The sequence below is a fragment of the Pelobates fuscus genome, chromosome 4 (assembly GCF_036172605.1).
Source record: "Pelobates fuscus isolate aPelFus1 chromosome 4, aPelFus1.pri, whole genome shotgun sequence".
NCBI lineage: Eukaryota > Metazoa > Chordata > Amphibia > Anura > Pelobatidae > Pelobates > Pelobates fuscus.
The window spans coordinates 50,324,042-50,336,753 of NC_086320.1; the positions used below are offsets into that span (position 1 = coordinate 50,324,042).

Sequence of the window (12,712 nt, forward strand, 5' to 3'; positions counted from 1 at the left end):
TTCCACTGGACTAAACACATTTCAAATTGATTAACTGTTCCATAATGCGCACTCTCTCTGATCTTGACATGAAACACATTGTGCACTGTGGCTCTCCACTTTAGAGAGCTTTTTCACTGTATGTGAGTAATGGATTTTATGATGATATGAGTAAAGGATTGATACGTTGAACGAGCGGTGAATTGGAATCTATTACAATCGCGGATTGTATGCTCTCTGAATAGCGAGTAGTTTTTTTCTCTAGCAGAGAGAATGGCCATTTTGTAAAAAAAATTAACTTTAACTTCTAGCATTTGTCTCTGATATTGAGTTGGCTTCAGATACCCCAAAATATTTTTTTGCTAAGAGTGTCATCTTCTGACATTTACCCCTGAATATGAAACAGGGATAATTCAAGCAGAAACTTGTCTGGATCTCTGGTAGCCGTGCACTTTGGGAAGATGAGTACCTCATGTTTTGAGTTGCTTGACCTGGAAGAATGTATTGTATATTTTCCCACCGGGCCAGGTGCCCATTAAAAAAAATGATGTGAAAAAAAATAATCAATAGTAATCTATTTAATTGCAATGTTTATTACTTGCAGTGTAAAGCATTTACTTCATGATTAATTAGCACCAGCATCTTTGTTGCTATAGGACCTACTGGATAGGGATGCTACAACACTGATTTTGTCCTGTGTACATCTTTAGCTGACCTTCATTGCTTATATATTTAGCTGCTTTGTACGAGTTCATATGCTGCCAATGGGGGGTGATATCTAAAATACTCATCTAAAAAAGATAGCTTTTGCAAACTGTATGCAAATCATCATCATTTTTAATAGTAACCAATTGACTGATTTTAACATGTTGAGCATGTGTGGTATATCTGCTTTGCTCCACCAATTGCTGGACTATGTTAATTATTCAGGGTTCTTCTCTAAAGGGAGAGTTGTTGAGAATTCAAAGTGAACTTCAAAGTTAAGCCGAAAATAGCTGACTTGGAGAAATGTTTCCTGTTCGTCTTTTTTAGACCTTAAATTAGAAATTCAATTTTAATTCATTTTGCTTTCCTGACAATTCTCCCTTCAGTGATTAACCCTGTACATCTTGAGTTTATGACCCATTTTAAGGTGAGCACATTCTTGTGCTATTCTGGTAGTATTTTGATGATCTGATAAAGGATACTTTTACATTCTCAGAGTGTCCAGTTTAATGATAATTTAACATTTCCATGATTGTGTCTGAATTAAGTCCCTAAGTAATTCATTGGGACTCTGTCGAGGTAAATTTATGCCCTTGAGTTAACTCCCAAGTAAGAGTTCACCAAGTTCTTCTACATTGTCCTACTCCAAGGACCTGCTAATACATAAGTAGCTGCTGTGCTATTTATGTAAATTAACTTATGATATGTTGTTGCATTGAAGTTTCAAGTACACTACTGTACTATTTAATCCCAGTGTGAGTTGCCGTCTAACGGTTTGCTTCATTTCCTATATAAAACCATTTGGTACATTGGCAGCAGCCTGATATGCATTGGGCAGAGGAAGGCCATTGACACATGCTCACAATGTTTTTTTTCAGTTATTTCATCACGAGAGGTTGACAGAGAGTGGACAAAAAAAAATCTTAATAACATTTAAACTGTGACCATTATGCCTTTACAAAACAGCATATATAAAATTGTTACACCATATCATAAATCCTTTTTCTCTTCTCTTTTATGCCCAAGTATATATTTATGTTATGTAGATCGGATATACCACCAGATGTATTTGTTATCTGATCTTTTTTTCATAGAGAATTATCACTATTGATTGGTATCCAGTTGTCCTGATTATTACTTTATTGACTCAAATTCTAACAGTGGAATCACTCTCCAACCACCCACTGATTATTTATGAAATTTGAATTATTACAACTCATTGCCAGTGCAGTGCACAACCTTAAAGAGAGATGTGTTGTTCTCTTGAAAAATGACCACCCATTATCAGTGCATGTCTATGTCCGGCCTTGTAGACTCACCCCAACAGCTTTCTAGCATAAGTATAGAGCTCCGCAACAAAAGGTTAATTTTGATTTATGCAAATGTACCGTATTTAAGTAACACAACTTTACAGATACAAAATAGCACAACTGTGAAAAGATACATTTCCAAAAATATGTTTTTTATATATAATAAAATGGTTTGTGGTTTAATTATTTAAATCTACTCCCGAACAGGCGCAGTAGATGGAGATGAAAGAACGCGTCAGATGAAAATGAAGCTCAATAAGTACAAGCAAGTTGGAGGATCCGATTCTAGACTAGAAAAGGATTATCGGCCAAAGGTAAGACACGTACACCTGACCTCACATTTAGTTCATGATACTGAAACCAGCATGGGTCATGTACTGGTATACTAATGTACCACACTGCACTAATTTAACTGTGCTTAGGTCTTGAGCCAAGACCTGTTATAAGACTTAAAAAAACACATTATCAGGTAAAGTGAACTACCCAGCATGCTGGTTAATATAAAAGTCATCTGCACTTTTGTAGTTAAGGAACCTCCGATCCTCTCCAGCGAGCATATCTTTCTACAACAAATGAAGTTCTTTGTGGGTTCTTCTGTTTATTGTTAGTTATTCTTTGATAGCACCAACCGTTGGTCCTAATGCACAATGGGGTAGAGAGCTACAAGAAGAAAATTGAGTTGGTCTAGATCTAGAATGAATGCACATTATTATTAGTATTATTATTATCGTATGCTTGTTTTTTTTCTCGTAGCTTACCTAGTGCATGGTTATGCAAAGTACAGATAATATATTGCCAACTTAATCAAGGTCAAAATGTATAAAAAACACAAATACCATATGTTTGGCGATGTTTTCTACTATAGTCTAGAGCAGGGGCAGGCAACCTTCAGCATGGTTTCCTACTTCTGGTCTAGAGTACAGGAGCATCAGAAGAAAGATCTTTTGGGTTCCTTCAGCTCAGTTTGGAACTATTTTCATACTACTTTCCCAGAGTTTAGAGGGGGAAAAAACCTTGAATCACACCTCTGCCATGCCATACTCACTCATCTGGTGTAATAGGAAATGTCCCAGTACCTAAATCTTGCAGTTCAACCCTCAGATTATAGTCTGGTCCACATAACCAACCTAGAAAATCAATGTATATTTATTTTTCTCATTTTGAATAATATTATATCGGGCTATTAACTTCTCGGGCTCACAGCCTAAACCACCGGACACCATCTGTATATGCTTGAATTCCTTCTTTAGACAAAATGGGGCAGATGAGAACATGGTGCAATATTTTATACCTTTTTTATTTTGTTCCTGCCCTTGTCCTAGGCAGCTGCCTGATTGGAATGCAGCTAAGGTATTTCAGGAAAATCAAAATTATAATGAGCAATGCTGGGCAATGTTGTGCTTACTTTTTTACTTTTATACTGATATAAATACACATATGACTGTTCAAGAGTAAAATTTGAATAATTTGTAAGAATAAAATGTATTTATCAATAGTAAAACACAGCCCGGATTAGTAAGGTGTGAACCAGGCTGTATATAAAGCGATATGCTATCAGTTTATGTAGTTCTCACCGTTCTATGTGATGAAAGAAATTGTGGGTGGAGGGTTAATTACTTGTCCCATAAACCTGTGATGGACAGAAGTTTATGGGATAAGATCAGTCCCTCGCAGACTAGGATGAGACTCTTCTGACTGAAACATTTCATCCTGGTGTGGGAGAGGTCTGCCACCAGCTGCAGGCGCATCCAATAAGCAGTGCACAGAGGAACACTTTTAAGGTAATTACATTGTTTTTTCACAATATTTTCAATGCATCATCTATATAATGCATAAGAAATATGGGATACATTTTTACCCAGAAAATCCTTTAGCCTTTGAAAAAACTGCTCCTCCCCTCTACAGTATCAATAGTTATGCCAATCTTATAAGAAATAATGACTTATTACCTGTCCCTATTTCATTATCCTTTCTATCCTGTGACACGATTTTCATGTGTACAATTTACTGAAGTGTTCCCAACCAATCACTTTGTAATTAGCCCAACAAACAACATAGTGTGTTTGTACTGGTTGTTCCTCGGCACTGAAGAACATTATTTATCCATCCAAAATGTTCTGGCAAAAAATAGCAGGTATTAACCCTCTGAGTGTCACACAGGACACATGTATTTTCAAATTAACAAGCACTTGTAGTCACACAAAGAGTCCATGCTTTATATATTGGGCATTATTAAAAGAAATCGGTCAATGGTGGAAAAAATGTGTTTATAGACAAGGCTTGTTCATTGTATAAAGAAACTTTAAGGAAACTTTATAAAAATAAACGTTATATTAAAGGGACACTATAGTCACCAGAACAACTATAGCTCATTTTTTTTGTTCTGGTGAGTAAAATCAGCGCATTCAGGCTTTTTGCAGTAAACACTGTTTTGTTTTGGGGGTTTTCAGAGAAAAGTCAGTGTTTACATTACAGCCTAGGGATACCTCTACTGGCCACTCTTCTGATGGCTACTAGAGGTGCTTCCTGGGGCAGTGCTGCACAGTCACTGACACTCAGTGTCTCTACCCTCTGCATGGAAATACTGAACTTTCCTAATAGAGATGCATTGATTTAATGCATCTCTCTGAGGAGATGCTGATTGGCCAGGACTGTGACTTGTGCTGACTCTGCCCCTGATCGGCCTCCTTGACAGTTTCAGCCAATGCAATGCAATGCAATGGGAAAGGATCAGGACTTCTCATGATGTCAGTCAAGCAGGCAGATCAGGGGCAGATCCAGCAGCACCAGACTGGAATAATAATACGATTTTACAATATTTAGTGGGGCAAGGAAGGATAGGGGGGCTAGATGGTGGTTTCAACACTATACGGTCACAAATACATGTTTGTGTTCCTGACTCTATAGTGTTCCTTTGAAGTTTATTACAAATGTGTTTGTTTTTATATAGTTCAAATCCTACAGTGTATCTTAAACACAACATGCAAAATTATTTATTTACAAGGGTTGTGTTCTAAAAGAATAGTTTATTAATTTTATGTATTGCCAGCTGTGTTCGATATAATTTTGCATGATCTGTTCTGTGGAGCTTACAATCTAATTAAAAAAAGGAATAACACTTGTTGTATGGGATTTAATTCAGCTTGGCATCTTCAGTCTGAGGATGAGTTTTTTGTTTTAATGTTTGCATTTTTACAGTTCATGTCTATATTATCATGTTTTTGTGGATTTTTTTTCCATTCTATGGGGTTATTCTCTAAACTGGGAATTGCAGATGATTGACATGAAAATTGCAAAAATAGCCAGGGTGGGCATTTTTACAATTTTACTGTTTTGGCCTGGTGTTCACGTCACTGATTTTATTAAAGAAATTCCTTTATTTGCATAAAAATTTATGTGTCTATGTGTGTACAATGGATGCAGTGTGTTTTTGTGCATATAGTTGATGCAGTGTTTGTATAGTGGATACAGTTTGTGTATAGTGGATGCCGTGTGCATGTTTATAGTAGATGCTCAGTGTTTGTGTAGTGTGTATAGTGGATGCAGAGTGTATGTGTGGTGGATACAGTACATGTGTGTATAGTGGATGTAGTATGTGTGTGTATAGTGGATGCAGTGTGTGTATGGTGGATGCAGTGTGTGTGTATAATGGATGCAGTGTTTGTATAATGGATGCAGTGTGTGTATGGTGGATGCAGTGTGTGTGTATGGCGGATGCAGTGTGTGTGTATGGCGGATGCAGTGTGTGTGTATGGCGGATGCAGTGTGTGTTTATAGTTGATGCAGTGTGTGTGTATAATGGATGCAGTGTTTGTATAGTGGATGCAGTGTGTCTGTTTTTATAGTAGATGCAGAGTGTTTGTGTAGTGGATACAGTTTGTGTGTATAGTGGATGCAGTGTTTGTATAAAGGATGCAGTATGTGTATAGTGAATGCAGTGTGTGTGTGTGTGTTTATAGTAGTTGCAGAGTGTTTGTGTAGTGGATACAGTGTATATGTGTATAGTGGATGCAGTGTGTGTGTTTTTATAGTAGATGCAGAGTGTTTGTGTAGTGGATACAGTTTGTGTGTAAAGTGGATGCAGTGTTTGTATAAAGGATGCAGTATGTGTATAGTGGATGCAGTGTGTGTGTGTGTGTTTATAGTAAATGCAGAGTGTTTGTGTAGTGGATATAGTGTAAATGTGTATAGTGGAATGCGAGTGTTTGTTTGTGTACTGGATGCAGTCTGTGTAATTTAATAAGGTATGATAAAGGCTGGATTCTGTGGGCAGTGAGCAGTTTAAAAAATCACATTATAAGTTAGTTTTTTATAAGTTTATTCTCACTCCCTACCTCTTACCTGTGACCAGGGATGGGGGACACTATATTCTCTGGTAGTCCGGTGGTACTATGCAGGTCCCTAGCTTGGAATTGTATAGTGAATGGGGAGCTGGAGACTACAACTTACAGGTCTGGCAAGTCTACTCCCTTTCAAGCGAGCTAATACGCACACACAAATTATATTTCCTATTAACGAAATATATATGGGTGGATTGGCGCTATTAATACTGATATAAAAAAAGTGAACAGCAACTACCCCCAAGTGCCAAGTAAATCACCAAAAGGCACTGTACAAATATAATAGGTGATAAAGAAAAAGAAGGAGGGGGGTGCTATACAAACAAAAACACAGTGTTATACTTATATCTGTACATGATAATTCTGTCAGTAATCTACTGGATCAATCTAAAAGGAATAAACATAATGTACATAGCATAATACTGTATAACAAAACTGTGTGTGAACAATTTCTGGTATTGGGTCACTCACGATCCCAATACCCACTTGGTTATTCGAGCTGTGGTGTGATCGGGGGAATATCTGAAAACGGCCAAAGCTGGTCTCGCTGGACCACACAGTCTGCAGGATATTTGAGGAGCCAATAGAGTCAGAGCCTGCTATTATAGGCTCTACAGATCGTGAGTGACCCAATACCAGAAATTGTTCACACATAGTTTTGTTATACAGTATTATGCTATATACATTATGTTTATTCCTTTTAGATTGATCCAGTAGATTACTGACAGAATTATCATGTACAGATATAAGTATAACACTGTGTTTTTGTTTGTATAGCACCCCCCTCCTTCTTTTTCTTTATCACCTAATACGCACACACACACACATTGGAAAAATAAGGCCCAGGTCCACCAGGACCCCGGGTGACCCAGGTCCCTTATAGTTGTATGGGCAGTACCCACATTTGTAAAGATGTTTCCTCTCCCTGTCCCTAATGTAGATGGAATAATCTATACCTTGACCAAGAAGACAATTCTTTTGTAGGATAGTACTTTGTTCCAGGAAACCATGGGCAAGAAATTTGAAGGTTCTCTAGTCACCCCTTTGAGGTTGCATTCGCTCTTTTTTTTATCTCCCTGTCTGTATGGCCATTCTTTCAGCAGCATTGTCCATGTGATTGGTCCTTGTTGATGCCGAAGATGCGCTCTTAGAAGATGCCTTGGATGATGTCTACTTACAAGAGCTGGCAAATGGGTTCCTGTGTGAGCCCTTGACTGAAATTGTGTATAATAACACCAAATTGAGAACCTTGAGCATGGTTGATAGATGGGCTTTGTGTGTGGTCCTGGCATTGTCACTTCCCTTTTAGGGCAAGGTATTTTTTGAAAATGTATTAAAAAAACATAACCTTTTTGGCACAGGTTTCCTCAACAGAATAAGGTTTTTTTTTGTTTGTTCATTTTGGAGGGTTTCTTTCTTTTTTTTTTTTTGGCAATCTTTATTTTAGTTTTTAGCAGGAAGCATGAGAGCAATTTGTACTGTGATACAAGCTGTTGTCATGGTATCAATTTCCATAGCGGCTAATAGCATAACAGAGACAATATGCATGGTATGCCAATGAACATTTCCAAAACAAGTATTATCAAAAAGGGCAGGTACGGAGACTCACTAATAACACTATGCAATACTGCATTTGTTTCCACTGGCACTTATAGGCTGGATCTTGTGTAGTTAGTCTCTCCCCCCCCCCCCCCCCCCCCCCCCCGTCCCTCCCTTGATACGCTTTGTCTACACATTTTATCAGAGGGATAACAGTACAGTAGCATTCAGAATTGGTGTCAACAGTGCCTGAGTTACTGTGTGAAGTCAAGTCAAGTCTACTCAAACCTATTGTGACATACAAATCCTCCTTGGAGTTGGAAACCAAATATCAGGGTGCTTAAATATGCTCCTTTGTTTATTGGATTTGCAGTTGCCATCCTGGAGGATTTCTGAACTTCCATCTTTCTCATTTGAGCCCTTTGTATTGTTTTTCAAAAGGATCCTGAAGACCGATTAAGTCAACTTCTCTACTAATATTAATCAGGAAATTGATTTCCCCTAAACTTTTCACTCACGTTCAAATGTCAAAGAGATAGTGTTGCATAATTTGGATGTTATTCATGTCCTCAAATATTATATTGAGACCACTACTCTATTTAGGAAATGTTGTTCCTAGTTTTTTTGCAAAAGAGTGAAAAGGCTACAGCCATCACTATCGCCAGTGTGCTCAAGTTGATGATCCAGAAGTCAAATGTCATGGCTAACAAGCCTCTTTCAAACAGAATGATGTTCATTCCACTTGGACAGTGGTTACCTTCTCCATTGTGTTTTGGCAGGAAGGGGCTCCAGGGAGTTATTTTATTATTATTTTTATTATTATGATATTTATAGAGCGCCGTCAAATTCCGCAGTGGGTGAACGAACAGACATGTAGTTGTAACCAGACAAGTTGGACACAAAGGAACAGAGGGGTTGAGGGCCCTGCTCAATGAGCTTAAATGCTAGAGGGAGTGGGGTAAAATGACAAAAAAAGGTAAGGATTGTATAAGACTAGTGACAGTTGCAGAAGAGGAATCAGTTGGGAGCTATTAACAGTTTAATTGATATGCTTTTATGAAGAAGTGGGTTTAAACACTGTGACTGCCCACCCAACATTTTGAGGTGGCCTTGTATCCTGCTTTGCTTGGGTATACGGCCCCAGAACTACCAAGGTCGCTACTGCAACCAAGCTCAGGAGTTCCACTTTTCAGGGTGGCTAATCAGGAATGGTAGCAGCAGGCAAGACATCAGCAGGCAGTTTACTTTATTTGCAAGCCTGCTGCTGCCCTACACAGAATTCAGCACTGGATTCCACTCCTCCACGATTCCCTGGTGGTCCGGTGGTGTATGTGATGCTCTGCACCCCCGTTGAAACCCTCTATCATATCCGCTCTGTTGCGGGAAATGCAGGTGTATCTGTGCATGTTTTTCAGTGGTTTTGTGTCATTGTATGTATACTTGCGTGTGTCAGTGTAGTTATCTGTGCATGTGTGTGCCAGTGTATCTGTGTGTTTGTTGATCTGTGTGTGTGTGAATCTGTGCATGTACACCAGTTTGATGTGACAATGTAACTGTGTATGTGTGTCATTTTGTGTATCTCTCTCTCTGAGAGTACCTGTGTGTCTGTGGGCATCTATGTGTGGCAGTGTATGGGTGTTTCTGTGTATGGCAATGTGCCCCTGTATGTGCGTGTGACAGTGCATATGTATTTGGGAATACATATTTGCATGTGATCACCAATATTACACACAAACACACATGTATTTATACACGAACGCTGTACACAAAAACAGCTCTGCATTCATACACCAACACTAGACAAACACCTGCATTGAAATGCCAACACTACACACAAACAGATCCTCTGCATTCAAACATCAGTATTGTACACAAACATTCACACAAATATACCCTATACAAAAACACACCTACATTCACAGATACTGCATACAAATGGAACCCTGCAAGGATTGGTAAATAGTGGATCCAAAGCTGGCAAAGAGCATGATGGAATGTGTACGGCAGCTGAGAACCAGCTATTGTCCACCTCTGCTCTATAGTGGGGAGAGGGGGCAAAACAGATTCTTACACTGGGGCCCTGAGGTTTCTAGTTACACCCTTGTAAGGCCCCATACGTCATGACTCATGGATTTTCAATATATGGAAGGAAATAAATAAATCAGGTAAGACCCACATTTTGATATTTCCAACATTTGCATGTTTTCTACCCTTTAAATAAATCTTGAATACCAATATTCGCAATATTCTCTTTTATATGTTTCACAATATTAATCCTCTTAACATTCATTTTATGCTTCAGACAAATGGTGAGATTTAAAAAAAAAAAAAGATTAATAGACAACACTGTAGGTGCTTTTAACAACTTTATCTTATTGAAATGATTATAGTGCTTCAGTCCTGCCCTCCAGTCCTACCTCCATCCATTTATTACACTAAATAGCAGGCTTGAAAGTGCAGCTTCAAGCCACATCTCCAAGCCCTCTGGGAGTGAGGGATGTTACTTCCTAGCTTTCATAGGAAACTAGTCCCTCTGTGCACTTTGGTAATTACTTGGATAATGTACATAGTACGGGTTTATGACTGTCCCTTGTTTTGAAACAGCACTGTTTGCCATTGGGTATAGATATGATGTCTCTGACTGCAGGCCCTATAGACATTGTAAAAAGTTTCTGCAAAAGAATACGTTAGGGAGAATGTGTCAGGCTGCTAAAACAATATGTGAGGGAACCCCTGAAAATTAACACATTTACCAAACAAAACAACTAGGGAAACAGAAAAAAAAAACCTTAGACCAAAGCAGCCACATTGTAATAAAACATAACTTTTAATTAGAAAACCTTCTTAGAAGAAAAAACTCTTAGTGAATTTACTAAGATAAAAAAATGGTTATCTATAATGTGGGGCCCAGTGTCCCCTCCCAGGCTCCCGCGCATTCCGGCATGTTGGGGCCCTAATAAGTATAAGGGAGGGGACCTGGTGTACACCTCCCGTGGCCCCCACCCATGCTAGAGGCTGGGTGCCTTATTATCAATAATTGGAGGGGCCTACTGTCCTCTCTTGCGGCCACAAATATTCTTCATTGGTGGCTAGAGGTCCCCAGTGCCCCCATGCCCCAGCAAAAAAATAAATTACCCCTCTTATTCTGATAATAGTGAGAACAGGACCAAACAATCTAAAACCTGTAGAAAAAAATAATACTTACCATCACAAGTCTTTCTGATTCTTCTTTTCTTCAGTATCAAATATTGCCAAATAAAAATCCACAATGCCTGACATCACTAGATAAAGTAAAAACAATGCTGTAAGAAAAAAATATCAATTTTAAAGGTGTCCCATGCTATGACAGTTATCGCAAACCATGGAAAATTGCCTAAGCTTTGCAATATGACCAAGAGAGCGCACTGGTAAACCAACCAATCAGAGCGCTCTGACATTCATGTCTCACTCTCTTCACTCACAAGCCCTTATTATACTTATTATATTCCCCATTTGCTGGAATGAGTGGGGGCCAGGGCAGGAGACACTTGCCCCCCCCCCCCCTTTCCCCATATTATACTTATTAGGGCCCCCATCCATGCCAGTGCAGACATTAGCCCCCGCCCATGCTATTATACATAATAAGGCCCCGCTACCAGCATGGGTGGAGGCTGGGGAGGGGACACTAAATCTCCCCCCTAATTATACTTATTATTGCCCCCACCTGCCGGCATGGGTTGGGGATGGGGAGGAGACACTAGATCCCCCCATAATTGATAATAGGGCCCCCACCCAACAGCATAAGTGGGGGCAAAGGGAGGGAACACTGGGCCCCCCTTCTAAATATACTTATTAGGGCCCCCACCCACAAGGATGGGTGGTGGCCCGTGGTGGGGACACTATCCCCCCCTCTAGAAATTAGTAGTTCCATCCAACCAAACCCCATGTTTGGGGGGACATGGGGGATCTATAACTCCCCCCTCCCATTTTTTTCTCATATGGGGCCTTTTCTAGAAACTGGTCAGCAATTGCTTTTTAATTGTAGAAATGCCCCCACCTTCCCGGATGGCAAATAGGGGCATATAGAGCTAAATACCTAAATTGTAGCAATATGAGAGTCGCTATATTTATTTGCTAAGAGGATTTTATTTTGGGGGGGTGGTATTCCAATATTCATGTGGCAGCTAGCTAGCAAGCGCTGGCCAGCTTACACATAGTTAACCCTGACACTGCCGAGGGTTTTAAACTATTTGCCTGCTGGCTGCAAGGTCTGTCAGAAGGCAAATAGCTCTTCAAATTATCATTCAATTGCGAATAGCAAGTGAATGATCATTTGCGATTCTGGTGCTGTAGATTTGTTTGGATGAACATGGAAAAACTGTGATTTCCGCATTCAAACCAATGTTACAGAATCAGTTGGGCAGACCAAATTCTGACCACATATGGAATTAGTAAATATGAGATTTGCCAGTGTGGTTGGAATTCGAGTAGGCGATGGCTGATGACATCACTGCTCTGTGCTGGGAGTGAAACAGGAGCCCCATGGTCGGATTCTACCAAAGGTGTATGAATATGGCAGAGGGATCTAGTGTTGTGTAAACGTAAGGGTCAGATTTTCTGGTAAAAAAAGAAAAGCCATATCTTGTTATTACATGCTGCAAGGATTCTTATAATAAATAAATAAATAAATAAATACAAATCTGGTGACAGTTGTCCTTTAAAGAAAAACTCTAAGCACTAAAACTACTACATCTTAATATCTGAAGTGCTCAGAAATGGTAATTTACATTTGGCTGAAAACATGCCTCTAGCGGCTTACAGAGAGACAGAGAAAGACAGACAGCATCCAAGGGCACTTCC

At 39.3% G+C, this 12,712-nt stretch overlaps 1 protein-coding gene across 12 annotated transcripts in view; it reads left to right on the forward strand.

Moving 5' to 3' along the window:
• RIMS2 (regulating synaptic membrane exocytosis 2) overlaps positions 1-12,712 on the forward strand; it is a 627,382-nt gene that overhangs the window by 489,158 nt on the left and 125,512 nt on the right. For 4 of the 12 annotated variants that reach the window (XM_063451151.1, XM_063451152.1, XM_063451155.1 and 1 more), the window contains one exon: positions 2,202-2,308. The exons of the other annotated variants lie outside the window; for them this stretch is intronic. In XM_063451151.1, coding sequence (XP_063307221.1) covers positions 2,202-2,308 — 107 coding nt within the window. The remainder of the gene's footprint in view (positions 1-2,201; positions 2,309-12,712) is intronic. 12 annotated transcript variants of the gene reach the window in all.